At 39.5% G+C, this 16,870-nt stretch overlaps 2 protein-coding genes across 2 annotated transcripts in view; both read right to left on the bottom strand.

Moving 5' to 3' along the window:
* The window catches only part of LOC149251340 (uncharacterized), a 201,923-nt gene that overhangs the window by 121,488 nt on the left and 63,565 nt on the right, over positions 1-16,870 (bottom strand). The window lies entirely within an intron of this gene.
* LOC149251341 (uncharacterized) lies at positions 7,424-10,905 on the bottom strand. Its single transcript, XM_089456519.1, has 2 exons — positions 8,491-10,905; positions 7,424-8,380 (listed from the first exon to the last, which is right to left on the bottom strand). Exons 1-2 carry the CDS (start codon positions 10,412-10,414, stop codon positions 7,785-7,787), a joined length of 2,520 nt encoding a protein of 839 aa, XP_089312645.1. The 5' UTR covers positions 10,415-10,905; the 3' UTR covers positions 7,424-7,784.

Below are 16,870 nucleotides of genomic sequence, written 5' to 3'. Positions count from 1 at the left end.
CCACCATAGCAGAGAACACTTCATGGATTCCCCAGCACCACTCAGTGATTGCTTGTGTTCCACCTTTTGGATGAGGATCATGCACCTGGATCACCATACCTAGTCAGCTTCACACTTGTACCACACACTTGGCAGAGGTTGGAGGGTCCAAATGAGGATATGTCTCACCGCGAGAGACAAAGGGAGGGCCTATGTCATCATCCTAGCCCTTAAAAATAGTTTACAGGCATTATCAATCCACTTGGAGACCCATGAGGATGGTATTGTGCCCCCACACCCACTAGGGGACACCACATGTGACTTGCTTGGATATTAAGGGACCAACCCCTTGATCATTGTGTTTGGAGCCTATTCTCTCAACATGGCACACTTCAGACTCCACTAGGCCTTCTCAATGGCTCAACAAATCATCATGTTTACTACTTTGCCCTTTTGAGAGGCTTATCTTTCTATTTTGGAGCTATCTTGGTGGGCTTGTCACCAAGGCATATAAATATTATACATTATTTTATTATTTGGGGCTAAATTAGGAAAATTAGTCCATTCGAATCCCCTATTGAATTGTATCAATAAATGAGAGGATGATTCATTTCTCTCATCATCACTTGGATTGGATTAGTATTTCTCAAGAGATTTTCGCACTTATTTCTGGGAAAAAAAATTTGGAGTTTCTGGATGCACTATGATGTTTGGATTTTGGCTATTGTCTTTGGTGTTTCTTTATAATGCAAAGTTTATGAATGGATTTACTATCTCTCTCTCATGTAAGTGAAATTTTAATGCTATTCTTGTTATCTTACTTGTCTACTGCATGTTATTTTCATCATTATTCTTGTATGGGTTAAAGTAATGTGAAATTCTTCTGGAAAGCTTGAATAAGTGATTCAATCCATGCGTTGCTCTTTGAGGGAGTGGGTGAATGTTCCAAGAGGCATCTCGTAAGTTAAAAGACCTCGAAACTCCATTTCTTTGCAACTTTGAAATATAAAACCCTAATGGCGTTGCTCTTTGAGGGAGTGGGTGAATGTTCCAAGAGGCACCTCATAAGTTAAAAGACCTCAAAACTCCATTTCTTTGCAACTTTGAAATATAAAACCCTAATGACCTTGTTGTTTCACCTTGAAAGGATAGATTTAGTCATTTAGGGCTCCTTAGCATACGAAAATTCTCGATCTAGGTGTACTTTGACTCCATTAAGTCCAAGAAGCAAGGCAATGATCCTCGCATCCATTTGTTGGTCAAAATTATCCCTCTTTTCCTCATTTCTCCCAATTTTAGGCCTAACCCTAATAGGTCATCTAGGGAATCAAGTGAAATCCTCTGGAGCCATTCAAAAGCCTTGAATTTTGGCCCAATACTGCATTGTGGTTTTCTCAAGGGGTCCTCCAAGTTTGAGGCAAATCTGACAGTGGAATCCCGACATATAGCAAGCCCTAGATATAAGACCATCTCTTTCCCTACATTGATTTGGGTTAGTGTCCTAATTTGGATCACTGCCTTCAAATTTCAAAATAAAATCATCCTTTGATAATATTCTCCTCCCTAACCAGGTCATGCCCCTCTTTTGTTGATCAACTCCACACCCTTGACCTAGTTTGGGTCTATTGTCACTCGGTTTGTATAAGCACTGCGGCAACAACTTAGGTTAGAGGTTGTCACTTTGATCCCTGACCTATCCATTCTAGTTGTCTCCCAACAGCGAGCTATGGAGGGTAATCCCTATGAGATGTGAGAAATGTGAGGCTCGTTGGCAACCACCAAGTCAAGGAGACACAGTTGAATGGCCTAGCCACTTGGTTTATTTAGCAAGATTTATAGATTAGATTAGATTTAGATGTGAGACCAATGCCTTATGGAGTCAATTTCTTGCTTTATATCGATTAGGGACCAAATGACCATATGAACAACCGTTGCTTAAATACTTAATTATCCTATATGCTATGCAAATCCTATGACTTAGGTGAGATGCAAGATCTTGTAGGAATTTACAGGGTAAGTTCCTCAGAAAGAACACCAAAAGGACACCGCTCACAACCAGATCACAGATCAATACACCAGTATTTTTGACGTGGTTAAAACCCTCAAAGAGGGAAACAGTCCACGGCCTGCGCCAACGTGGCTACTACAGGCAATTTATTAATCAAAGAATGAAAATTTACATAAGCTTCTCTCATGCACGGATTACCCGCACAATGACCCTCCATGCGCTTTAAATAGAACTCATGGACCAATCGGGTGTCAAGCCACGAATCAAGTGTCGGTAATACCGAGGAGAGAGTGAACCGTCGGATCACTACATATCGTGACCGTCGGATTGTAAGTTACAAAATGTACAACGGTAAAGAAACACACTTTACCTAACTCTATACCTAACTCTATACTAGACCAAATTGAACTTAACTATTTCCTATGTGTCGGAATATCCTAACATCCCCCCTTAAGAACAACTTGGGATAGGATTGAAGGATTTACAAATATGACACAATAGGAGAAGGAAGGAGGCACTAGAGCCTATCCCCCCTTAGTGACAACTTCCTAAACTCCAAGCATATATCGAAGTTTAGTGAACTTCGCCTCTGTGAGAGCCTTTGTGAAGATGTCTGCAACCTGATCATCTGTTGAACAATATTGCACTTCAAGAACATGGTCATGAATGAGCTTTCTGATGAAGTGCATGTGTAGTTCAATGTGTTTGCTGCGCTGATGTTGGACTAGATCTTTGCATAGCTGAATGGCACTTTGATTATCACACCAAAGTGTGGTTGGATGCTGCTGCTCAAAGCCAAACTCTGATAGGATCTGACGAAGCCACAAGGCTTCCTTACTAGCTTCCACGGCACCACGATACTTTGCTTCTGCTGACGAAAGAGAAATGGCAGCCTGTTTCTTACAAGCCCATGTAATAGGTCCTGAACCAAGAGTGAAGACATAACCGGCAGTAGACTTCCGATCATCAGGGTCACCAGCCCAATCAGAATCAGTGAAACCAACTAATAGAGGAGCTGCCTTGGCACTGTAATGAATCCCAAACTGTACTGTACCTCGAACATAACGAAGTATTCTTTTAGCTGCTTTCCAATGACTTTCACGGGGGTTTTGCATAAAACGAGCAACAAGGCCAACAGCAAAGGAAAGGTCAGGACGAGTATGGGTTAAATACAAGAGTTTTCCTACAAGTTGACGGTATAAGGTAGCATCAACTTCAGGAGAAGTACAAGAGACTGAAAGTTTGACTCCAGACTGAAAGGGAGAAGGGGTTGGCTTACAGTCTTCCATGTGAAAATGACGAAGAATATCACAAGCATACTTGGACTGGGAAAGGGAAATACCCTCCTTGGATTGCAAGACTTAAAGACCGAGAAAATAGTGTAAGTGTCCTAAGTCTGTCATTTCAAATTTCTTTTTAAGGCTGGACTTCACATGGTTTATAAGGTTGGGATTACTACCAGTAAGAATAAGATCATCAACATAAAGAACAAGGATGATAAGAGAGTTGCCCACTTTCTTGGTGTAGACAGTATTGTCAGAATAACACCTAGAAAAGCCAGATTCTAAAAGAAAGCTATCCATTTTGGCATACCAAGCCCGAGGAGCTTGCTTGAGACCATAAAGAGATTTCTTAAGTCGACATACAAGGCTGGAGTCTGTTTGGATGAAGCCAATGGGTTGTTCCATATAGATTCTTCATGCAAGTCCCCATGCAAGAAGGCAGATTTAACATCCATCTGATGGACTTCCCATTTTAAAGAGGCAGCAAGGGAAAGAACAAGGCGGATAGAGTTCATTTTGGCAACAGGGGAGAAGGTTTCAGTGTAGTCAATGCCTTCAACCTGTGAAAAGCCCTTAGCAACAAGACGAGCTTTATGTTTATCAACTTTCCCATCTGGTCCATACTTGGTTCTGTAAACCCATTTACATCTAACAAGTTTGTGTCCCTTTGGTAGAGGAACAAGATCCCATGTATCATTTGTCAACAATGAATGATATTCTTCATTCATAGCTGCTTCCCAATGTGGATGGCCTGAAGCTTCTGCAAAAGTGTCAGGATCATGATTTACTGGAGCTTGAGCCAGTAAAGAAGAGGCTCTTTCAAACTGAGAACGTGTACGTCGCTGATCTGTAGGATCACCGGCAAGATCACCTGCTGCATCCCGAGTAGCACGGACCCATCTTGGAAGTTGAGGATCCTGAGAAGGTGGGGGAGGATTGTCATCCTCACTTTCATCATCTGAAGAAGAAATGTTTTCAAAAGTAGAAGAGATAGGAAGAGGTGGCACATCCGCCGGACTAGGCTCGCAGGCCGATTTATTTTCATCAAATTTTACATCTCTTCTAATGATAACATTTTTGGACTTAAATGGAATAAGTCTATAACCTTTTACATCTTCAGAATATCCAACAAAAGTACATTTCTCACTCTTAGGTTCTAAAGCTTTATGCTTTTCATCTGGAATATGGGCCCATGCTTCACTTCCAAAAACACGAAAGTGACTTACATCTGGTTTAATGGAACTCCAAGCTTCTTCTGGAGTGATATTCTTTAGAACCTTAGTAGGAGTGCGATTTATTATATAATTTGCACAATTAATTGCTTCGGCCCAAAAACTAAGACTGAGTCCTTTAGATTGCAGCATACAATTAGCCATTTCCTTTAAGGTGCGATTTTTCCTTTCAGCTACACCATTTTGTTGTGGAGTGTATGGAACAGTATGTTGCATTTGAATTCCATTTTCGGTGCAAAAGTTGATGAATGTGTTTTTAACATATTCTCCACCATTATCAGTTCTTAGCTTAAGAATTTGATGTCCAGATTGTTTTTCAACAAAGGCTTTGAAGGCCAAAAATGTGTTAAATACTTCGCTCTTGAGTTTTAAGAAGTATACCCAAGTGCGTCTGGAGAAATCATCAATGAAAGTTAAGAAATACTTGCAGCCAGAGAATGAAGCAACAGGAAGTGGACCACATAAATCACTGTGCACAAGCTGTAAAGGGGCTGAGGCATGCCAAGAGGCACGTTTTTCAAAACTGTCCCGATGATGTTTTCCGAGTACACATCCGGAACAAACACCATCTCTGCAAGATACCATAAGAAGACCTGTCACCATATTTTCTTTACATAGATGCTGAAGGGAGTGATAGTTTAAGTGACCAAATCGCTCATGCCAAAGTTTGCTCACTTCATCATTATGAGCAACAAATACTGAGGGAAGATTTGATGACCCAAAGTTGTGAAACTTATACAACCTTGTGGAATCATCAGCAATACCAGTAGCTAGAATCTGTTTAGGATCTCTTAGATCCTTGATTACAACATCATGAGGTGAAAATTCAACAATTTTACCTTCACCTGAATGAGTTATCTGATATACAGATAGAAGGTTGCAGGATAAGGTTGGAACACATAATACATCATTAAACTGACCATTGTCTAGATGAACAGTTCCAGTCCCTACAACATTAAGAGATCTATCATCACCAACATATATATTTTTGGTGTTACAATCATTTAAAGAAGAAAACATGGCTTTGTTTTTGGCCATGTGATAAGAGGCTCCAGAATCAATGAGCCACTCATGAGAATGAGAAGAAGAAGATACATTTAATGCATAACCAGACTGAGATGATTGACAACGACATGCAGAAAGTGCCATTCCTGAAGATGAAGTTGAAGTTGAAGTTGAAGAATGCTCCACATGGATGTTATGTTTCTTCATTGCGGCTTCCAAGGCTTCCATCTTCTTAAAGCATTTAGATTCTAAGTGACCCTCTCGATTACAAAAGTTACAATGTCTATCAGTCTTCTTCCATTTGTTTTTATTGGTCCTATCATTTTGCTGAAATGATCTTTCATTTTGAGGCTGAGTTTGCTTAGGACCCTTGTTTGGTTTAGGACCATTCTTTTTAGGATATGACTTCTTAGGATTCTTTGAATTTGGTTGCTGCTGGGCGGCTAATGCTTTCTTGGAAGAGTTTCCAAGATTAAGAAGACCAAGGTGTAAGAGTTTTTCTTGTTCTCTTATTAAAGAATCACAAAAAGAGTCAAAGGAAGGGGCCTTGTAGTCTTTTCCCTGACAAATGAAAGCTTCCCTTGTAGAATGGAAGGTGGAAACAAATACAGAGTAGGTTGGTCCCAACTTAGTAAGGATGGAATAAATAAGGTTACTATCTTCTTTCTTAACCTTAACACCTTCCAAGAGATATCTAAGGGTCTTGAATTTGGACAAGAAATCTTCAATGCAAGAAAAATTATTAGGATCCAATGTAAGCAACTCATTTTCAAGTTGATGGGCTCTAATTTCATTTTTAATCCCAAAAACTTTAGTGATTTGTTCCAATGCTTCATGAGGAGTCTCAAGTTCTGCAATATGGAATCTAAGATCAGGAGAAATAGACATCCCTATCAAACCACGTGCTTGATCTTGTCTATTTTCCCATTTTGCAGCCTTGTCTTCATCTTTTGGTTTCTTCTCTTGGTCTGTGGCTATTCTGTAGAGACCTTTACTTCTAAGTAAATCTTCCATGTAGGATATCCATTGGAAGTAGTTAGTGCTGTCAAGAATGACTTGGCATGGACTTTCCATTTTTTTTTAAACTGAAGCCGAAGATGCTGAAAGTAAGTGTTCCAATGGATAGATCTCGAAAAATTAGGCGGTTTTAAAAAAAACGGCTTTGAAAAAGGCTTCCGGATGAAGAAGTTATGGCTTTTTGAGAAAAAAAAAATTGTTGAAGTTGCCGGCAAAGTGCGCGAATGTGCGGGAATGAAAAAATCCGCCCCCACAAAATGGAGACTTGAACCCAAGACCTCTACTCTCTTAAAATAGCTTTCAACCAATTGATATATACAAAAAAATTGAGAGAGAGAGAGAGAAAGAGAGAGAGGGGGGGGGCCTTGGTTTGCGTGCTTGCCTTGAGAAAGCTCTTTTTCCCTACAAAACACAAAACACAAAACCCAACACGGACATGCAAAGAAAACGAACCTTATGGCTCGAAGTTAGCTTTAGCCAAAAAACTAGATATTTTAAAAAATGAACCTTGCGGCTCAAAGTTAGCTTTAGCCGAAAAACTAAATATTTTTCTCAATGTTTCTGATTTTCCGAGATCACACTAAGGTGCAGGGAAAAGAGCATATGCATGAGAAAAATCCTTCCTTTTTGTTTCTGATTTGCCCAGATCGCACAGAGTCGCAGGGCAAAGAGCATACGCAGAAATGAAAGGTATAGATCCGGTTAAAAAAAAAAGGCTAAATAAACCAAAACTGAAATAAGCAGAGAGAAAATAACAGTAAACTGCAAATAAACACTGTATACCTCCAGATCTTAAAAAAAACACAGCTAGGGCTACCTGAAACCTTTTCGCGTGAAACGAAAGGGGTTCCTCACTGGAACAGATGCTCCGAACCAGTGTTTTTAAAACCGGAACCGGTGACCGAACCGGTCCACCTAGCTAACCGGTTTACCGACCGGAACCGGTCTAACCGGGACTGGTTTGGTCTAAACGAACCGGTTTTTAAAAAATACATTAAATAATTAATTTTTAATGAAACAAAACTATTTTTAAGATGTAAAACCATGATTCCAAGCCAATAGAGACAAAATATGCAAAGTTTGCTCATTTATATACCATGCAAAGGTGAATATATCAAAATGGCACCGAGTGCAATACATATCATCGACAAAATAGCAAAATACATAAGAAATGAGGCTCTAAATGGCCTATAAAGTCCAAAAACAATGCTGCAAGCTATGAGGCCATTGGCCTACTACAAGTCTACAGTGTACACATGATCAATCATCAAGTCCATCACCGCTACTAGACACAGGATCATCATCAGGAGCTACATAGACATCATCTGGTTCAGAGTCTGAGGATGCCTCTGCCTCATCTGCAACATCAGTATCAATGCCACCAATGACAATAGAAGTGGACCTAGTGGAAGCACGAGTTTGTCGACCTGCACGACTAGTGCCTTCCATTGGTTCCTTGCCTTTCCTTGATGCCGCTACTGATCCTGGTTCTGATGCCGCCACATAATCTGCCTCATCCTCCGCTAAAGCCATGTCGATATCAAAATCAGCCTCAAACACAGGATCTTCAGTCTCCTCCACCCATTCTGATGTTGGATCAATATCGTCCAACACAATGGGATCTAGATCAGGTGATTTGCTCATCATTTGGTTCCTCCTCAGTCGAAGGTTGTATTGCACAAAAACAAGATCATTTAACCGTTTTTGTTCCAAACGGTTTCTCTTCTTCGTGTGTATGCGCTCAAAAACAGACCAATTGCGCTCACAACCTGAAGCACTGCAAGTTTGACTGAGGACTCTAATTGCAAACCTTTGCAATTGAGGACACTGGCCACCAAATGACTCCCACCAATGTGCTGCAAAGAAAAAGACAATAATTAGTAACTTAGTTTATAATTTGAATTGTAAAGAACGTAAACAATTTTAACTTGAAATGAAATACAAAATGGAAATTGGAATTGCTTACCTGGTTGGTCCACATCTCTTGCCATCTTTGCCAAGTTTTTGCCAAAAGTACCACTTGCTTGATTGAAAATAGTAAGTTGTCTATGTATATCCAACTGGTCTACATGGTTAGGGACCATGCGCTCCAAGCAATCAATCAATCCAGCTCTGACCTCCCCATCATGCTGATCTCCTAGCCGATTTTTATAGTGATACCTTGGGTTCAAAAAATACCCGGCTGCATGTATAGGACGATGGAGTTGATTGTTCCATCTGTTATCAATGATCTCCCATATACGGCCATATTTAGCTAACCTGTCATTGTAAGCTGCCCGTATCTGCTCCTTTGCCTGATCCATAGCTTCATAAATGTAGCCCATGGCCAATCTTTCCCCATCCACCAACCTTAGCACCTTAACAAGGGGCTCGGTAATTTTCACAAGCTCTACAGACCTTTTCCAAAAATAAGTGTCTAACACTTTCTTTTTGGTGTCTTTTCCATCTGGTCTACGAGCCCACCGAGATTCAGACCATTCATCAGAGGAAAACATTTTCTGCAAGTTTCTATGTTGACCATTGAGACATTGCAACGTGAGGAAGTGAGTTGCAAATCTCATAATTGTAGGCCTAACAAGCTCTTTGCCTCCAGTGTGTTTCCTCATTAGGCTCAATACCCATGAGTGGTTGTAAATGTATTTTGTAATGCACTTGGCATGCTCTACAGTGTTTTTTACCCACTCCACCTTGCCTATATCCTCAAGCATGAGGTCTATGCAATGTGCAGCACATGGAGTCCAAAATATGGTATTATATTTGGCCTCAAGCATCTTTCCAGCAAGAACATAGTTTGAGGCATTATCAGTGATGACCTGCACAACATGCTGCTCCCCAACTTCCTGAATAATGTTATCCAAAAGCTCAAATAGAAGGCTTGCATCCTTTACCCTATCAGATGCATCAACTGATTTCAAAAACATGGTTCCTTGAGGGCAAGAAACAAGGAAATTAATGATAGTGCGGTTCTTTCCATCGGTCCATCCATCTGACATAATGGAACAACCTGTTTTGACCCATGACTCTCTAAACTCAGTCAAATACTCATCAATGGAAGATATCTCTTTTTGCAAAAGAGCTCCCCTCAAGTCATGCATACTAGGGCCTTTGAAGCCCTTTCCTGCAGCTATAACAGAGTCCCACATAGCTTGGTAATAAGGTGAGCGAGCAGCATTAAATGGGATATCTGAATCATACCACCATCTAGCAATGTATTGGTGAGAAGTTTCTTTGCATTGTTTTTTCCAATGCTGATCCAAAGTGGGTTGAGAACTTGGCTGGGAGGAAGTGGGATTAGATTTAGAAGAAGCAATGGTGGCAGAAGATGAGAAATAACTTTGGATGTTTGGTCTCTTTGGTCCTCTTGATGGTTGGCCAACTCCAACAGAAGGATGAACATAGTGAAAGGGGTCATTGGTGGAAGGGATAGAAGTGGAGTCTTGAATCTCATAATCATCATACCCACTCTCTTTCATGGCTTCTAATAATTCCCTCTTCCTTGCAATTTCATCTTGGATGGCCTTCTCCCTAGCCTTATCCTCATAAAATTTTTCAAGCTTGGCAATGTATTCTGCCCTAATAGGACCTAACAGTGCATTTGGTGCATCACATGGCTTTACTTGGCCTCTTACCCCAGCCAAGTGTTGTTTCAACCTAAGAATACCCCCACCTCCAATAGATTTATGGCATAATTTGCATATCATTTTTCCCTCAACTACATCACAATGAGCCCATGCACTGTCCTTTCCTTTTGGAGCCATGTTTGCTTGAAATAATAACAATTTGCAAATAAATCTGCCATTTAAAAAAAAATTTGCAGCTAAGGAACATGGAAAACCAATGATAAATGTAGGAAAAAAAATGCACATGCAAGCTACAAAATTTGATAGCATAGAGCTAGAGAGTTCATAGGCTTAGCATAGATGATAGATCATTGAAGTGAGAAGTTTATAGCACAAAAAAAATAATTCATGGACAGCAGACCCAAATGAGGAATTATCAAGTGCAAATCCTTACCTGGAAATGCAAAGTAGCTCCCTTAGCCTCCTCTTGATGATGGCAACTCCACTGACAGCTACACACTATCTCCAAAATAGCTCCAACTCCAACTCCAAGATGACTACTTCAGCAAAAACTCCACACTCTCCAAGCTCACAAACAAACTCACAAACACTCCAAATCAGTTGTGTGAGACAAATGAGAGTGAGAGGGGTGTCTTATAGCAAGTGTGAGGGTGTTTTTGGAGGGAAAATCCCTTTCCCTCACCCCCAAAACCCCTAAACCGCCCTCACTTCCCAAAAAACCGTGAACTTTTAGCATTACCGGCGGCCTGTCCATAAACCGGCCGGTTTAGGACGGAACCGGCCGGTTAGCAATAAACCGGCCGGTTCCGGCCTAAACCGGCCGGTTTTTACCGGTTAGGTCACTTTTTCGGGCAAATGAGGTTTGTAACCGGGTTTTTTCACCGGTTCTGACCGGTGAGCCTCCCAACCGGTCGGTTAGGCCGGTAACCGGTCCGACCGGAACGGTTTTTAAAACTATGCTCCGAACACAACAGAGCAGTCCTCTCGGCCCGAAAGCAGTCAGAAACAGCAGATCTAGGAAACAGCAGTCGGATGCAGTTCTACCGGCTTCAGATTTGGATCACCAACGGACGCGGCCCTCAAATAGCTCTGATACCATGTAGGAATTTACAGGGTAAGTTCCTCAGAAAGAACACCAAAAGGACACCGCTCACAACCAGATCACAGATCAATACACCAGTATTTTTGACGTGGTTAAAACCCTCAAAGAGGGAAATAGTCCACGGCCTGCGCCAACGTGGCTACTACAGGCAATTTATTAATCAAAAAATGAAAATTTACATAAGCTTCTCTCATGCACGGATTACCCGAACAATGACCCTCCATGCGCTTTAAATAGAACTCATGGACCAATCGGGTGTCAAGCCACGGATCAAGTGTCGGTAATACCGAGGAGAGAGTGAACCGTTGGATCACTACATATCGTGACCGTCGGATTGTAAGTTACAAAATGTACAACGATAAAGAAACACACTTTACCTAACCCTATACCTAACTCTATACTAGACCAAGTTGAACTTAACTATTTCCTATGTGTCGGAATATCCTAACAGATCTTGGTTTATTTTAATTAAATGCCTACTCTAGGTGTATCCCTTGATCTTTATCTATATTGAGCCTAAACTCTAAAGTAAGTGGCAGAGAGTCAAGGTGAAGCAAGAAATGGTTTGGTTAACGATCTCTCTCCTTGAAATCTAACATACCCGTGCCTCCAATGCTGCAGAGATTGTTGCTTTGACGACTACAAGGTCATCGTTTTAAATACTCTAGGGTCAGATTTCTCAAGCAAAGATTGAAAGGGTGTTCCTATCTCTCTATCAACCAAGCATATGCCTAGATGTAAGTTATTAAATGCAAGACTAGCTTAGAATGATATGCAAGATGAATGAGTGATTCTTAAGGCGAGATTACTTAAATGTTTCCTTAAGTACTTAGTTATGATTTATTTCAAGTTAAGATATCAAGTACTTAACAATGCTTAGAAAAGGTAATATCAACCACAAGACAGGTGTTAAATTCAATAGTGCCAACAAGGTACAACTGCTCAAGTGTTAAATGACAAGATATATGCTCTTAAAAACAAGATCAAATCACAATAGATATCTACTTTAGATATGAACCATAAATCAAATGACAACTAGAGCACTTAATCCACTTAGAACAATCAACAAATGATATTGGATGTTAATGATGATTACTTGAAACAATTTGAAATCTTCCAAGATAAATGCCAATATTACTTAACTCCAATTGTCCAATTAGATTAGAAACCTTTAAGTAAAGAGCACTTAGAGCTTAATTCCAATATGCGATTATTATTCACAAATAGATAGGAGCAATAATGAGGGCACAATTAGATACCAATATTCAATGAGCTCTTAGATCTATTAACCATTCAACAAGGTGAGATTAATGTGCTTTAGGGAGTGAGTTTATTAAATGCGAACTTATAGTGTTGTTGATCATGAACTCACAAGAAAACAAAATGTTAGCTCAATATTCAATGCTAGCAACCTTCTTTACAATAGCACAAGGAACAATTGTGAGCAAGGAAATCTCTTATGCTACTTATGTTCCAATGTTTACCAAATGAGCAATGAGTTAAATTTATGACAATGGAGAGATGGGCCACTTTAGATTCCAAATGCAAGATGCATATGCTTGCCAAATGTGAGAAATAAAAACCCAAATGTTAAATTAACTTTGCCAACACAAAACTTTAGATGAATTAGCCTTCTTATGATGCACGTTTCCACTGTTATATCAAACTTATTATGTAGAGATGACAGTCACCAAAACAATTAGATCTATACCAAATCATGAATGCCTAGTTTACTTAAGTGGCTTATTAATGTACTAGGTACTTCACCAATCAATTTTATGCCAATTTAATGTGGATTTTGTCATTGTTAAGAAGAGATTAGAATGTTGTAGCGACACAATGAGATAAGAAGGGTTAGGAGATCAAACCCTTAGGCCTTAGGCCTTGAAGTTCACTTGCACACATGCCCACAATTTTTCTAAACACTGAAGCACCTACAAACATAAGGTTGTGACTCAAATCCTCTACAAAACCCACCAAGAATCAGTCCCAAATTCAAAATGACTAAACAGAAATGAAATGATGGCAAATGAGGGTCAAGAAAGGGTAACGCTAGGCCCTAGAGGGCTAGCGTTGAGGTGAAGAAGGGTTGGAATGGAGGATGCAAGGCCTGTAAGGCCATGAAGAGCCGCGACAAGGGTGAAAGAGGGCAGCCGAGAGGGAGGGAGGCTGAGCAGAGATGAGGAGGATCAGGCCGAGAGGGAAGGAGGGCAACCGAAGGCAATAGGAGGTCTTTTAAGGCTTGCGGAAGGGATTTCAGGGGAGGCTTAGGGCTTAAGGGCTTATGGCCAGGCCCACAACGGCCAAAGAAACCCACTGTAGGGGCTAGGAAGGCAAGTTGAGGCCCTTAGGGCCCTGCGTCTAGGATTGAAAGGCTGACGGCTAGGGCTTCATGCCCACGTCCAAGGCTAGAGGGCCTAAATTGGCCTGCGGCTAGGCTAAAAAGGGAAGACGGCTAGGGCAGAGGGAGACGCTGAGCCTAGAGGCCCAAAAAAATCGAAACACCTCCCCAAAATTCAATTTTGCTTCAAATATGCAATTTTGTCCAAAATCCATTGATGTTGGCCCTACACAAGTGAAATTACAAGTACCAAAAACCCCAATATATACAAAAATTTCATAACCCCAAGACCCAGTTGCAAAACAAGGGTTAGAAAAAATAATTCTACAAAAAATTATTTTACAAAAATAATTTACAAGTTATATACAAATATACAATGCTTGAAAAGATTTCTTGAGGAATATTATTTTATAATAATGACAATGGCTAGATGTGTTTAGAAATATAGATATTAAACCATAGTCTTAGTGAAGTAAGAAAAACACATAAAATATCCAAGGTCCAAAAAAAGTCAGCCTGTGCCCACAGTTTGTGAACTTGGAGACCAAATGGTCAAGGAACCTGCAAACTCTATATATTTCTTAAGGAAAATCATTAGATCATACAATGAATTGGATCACCTAAGATAAGCCCAAATCTTACCAATAGAATGTTCCTATCATCTACAAATGAAATAAAACTCCATATAATATTGAAGCACAATATAGGAAAGCACATACTCAGCACATACCACAAATCAATGAGACAAAGACACCATGAACTATACCCCAAAGTCTTTTATTGTGAAATTCAAACGTTCTCAGCAGAACAGTGGCTTCACACAGCGTTTACAAAATTACATCTGACCAATGATGACAATAGAAGCTCAATAGTGTTCTATTTATAAAGAAAATCCCTCCAAGTGGAAAATAACGGCTAGTTGGCTTGATCCCCGTCAAAATAATCTCGACCGTCGAAAAGTACTTGATAATCTTTTAATCTTTCTCATCGAAAATATTTATTTTCAAGTAATTTTCGAATTTCTCATTAAAACCATTTTTTATTAATCCAAAAATAATTATTTTGGATTAATTTCCTCAAAAATTTAACTTTGACTTAACCACTAAGGTTCAAGGGCTTAACGTTTTTCAAAATATCCAATTTTGCCTTGGTGGGGGACCTCCAAAATTTGACTCTCATGACCCACGAATTTTTTGGTCATTTTCCACTCGGAGAAATTAATTTCTCTAATTTTAGTTTTTTTACTCTAAATTAATTAATTTTTTGGCTTAGGATTTAATTTTTATTTTGCCAAAATTAATTAATAATAATAATAAAATAAAAATTAATGAATTGACACTTGAGGGATTAATTATTTTTCCACCCTCAAATACTTCAGTCATGGTGTCTAATTGTGAGAGACCATGCACTAAAATATTTTTATATGAAATAATTACATTTTCAACCCTCAAAGGGGGAATACCTGTTCATTATAGACCCTCATAATTTTTATATAATTCTTCGACACAATATGATCTAGTATACCAAGTGATTTGTAATCAAATAGTTCAGTCAAATAGAGTAAATTATTCTCAAATCACTTTTACAACGGACTCGACTAAGAACACTAGGACTCACCTAAGACTTCATCAATAAATTTCACCCTAGCTTTGGGGTTTAATGGAAGGAAAAAACTCTTTCAATTAGCCGTGTTTAGAAACATGGGTAATCGATGAGGTTAAAAAACCTCATAAGATGAGATTTGTTGCCAAAATCATAGGATTACCTAGGTTGTTACATATTTACACGGTCATACTGGTATCATTTACATTACAAATTTGCAAAATGGTTTTACAATGACATAATAAGTTGTTGGTTGATGATTCTGATCTTTTGAAAAAATTAGCACAACTGCTTCCTTGGACTTGTGGCAAAATGTGTGCAACATCTGGCTCCATATGGAGACACGTGCTTCATTAAAGTAACATGAAAATCCAGAATCTTGTATCCAAGAAAACAGAATTCCATCAAATAGATATCCATTCAAAATCGAAATCATCATGCATATATAGAATATTTGCTAGAATAGAAAAATCTACTCTAACAAACTAAAATGCAAAGACATAAAACATAAGTGCATAAAATAAAACTAACTAATGACATAAATGAAAAGGAGTAGGGTTAGAGATACTATACAAAGGATGCCCCATGGCATCAGATGTCATCTGTGTGGCATAATCTGGAACATCTGCTCACTGATAGGTAAATCAATAGGTTGTTTATCAAATGTCCCTTGCTAAAATTTGACCCTCTTTGGATGGTGCAAATGTCTATCATTGTACTCCATACTTCTGTTGAAACCAAGCCTTCTTGTTTTTCTGCTCGGAAGATGGATGGAACAAGGGACGAAGAAACATGATAAACTAGTTGAATGAACTTTGCCTCATACTACGGCGGATGACCCTGTTTTTTAATCTACTCGACATTTTCCAGCTTCTTTGGAACTTCAACATGATACCTTTTTTCCACTTCTCTATACAATCTAACCATACCCCCAGCTGCTGTAGGAATAGTAGTATAAGAGAGATACATTTGAATACATCCTCCTAAATTGGTTGCAAACTTCCTTGAGAGAAGCATTCCCCACACATCTGGAACATCAATAATTGTTATGTCCATGGTGATCATTTTGTACGAATGGTTAGCCAAAGAGACCTATAAATCTTTAACTATGCCATGGACTTCAATTCTCTTTTCGAATCCATGGAGAAAATGTTATTATAAGGCCTAGAGATTCTTAAATTTAACTGATCCATAACCTTCTTAGTCCTAACATTCGTTGAAGCACTGGAATCTTGTTGGAAATACTGAGAGGGGGGGTGAATCAGTGTTTCTTTTTAATTGTTCTTTTTATCACCAAAACACACACACACACACATATATATGGAACACAAAAATAGATAGCTGAAATAAATGCTTTTATTAACACAAACAGTGCAATGAAATAAATACAATATATAACTGGTTGCAATCAGTTGCCAAGCACCAACTTGGACTTTTGTGAGGCTCCAACCTCCAGAGCACCAACTCTGTTCTTCCAAGGCAATAGTTCTACACTTAGGAGCACCAACTCCCAAGGATTCCAATCCTTTCAGTTCTGAGGCTCCAACCCTGTGGGCTCCAACCCAAACCTGGTATAAATTGTTTTGTTGTAGTTCTCTGCTCCCAAACCTGCTGAGCTTCTGCTTCACTCCTGTTCTCCTACTTCTCCTGCCTCTCCTGCCTCTACTGCCTCTGCCTGAACTTCGGCTTCCTCTCACATTGATTATTCGCACACACTTCC

This window comes from Pinus tabuliformis, chromosome 7, assembly GCF_031772625.1.
Source record: "Pinus tabuliformis cultivar Carrire ecotype Pingquan chromosome 7, CPIR1, whole genome shotgun sequence".
Lineage (NCBI taxonomy): Eukaryota > Viridiplantae > Streptophyta > Pinopsida > Pinales > Pinaceae > Pinus > Pinus tabuliformis.
This window is presented reverse-complemented; position numbering and strand designations above follow the sequence as displayed.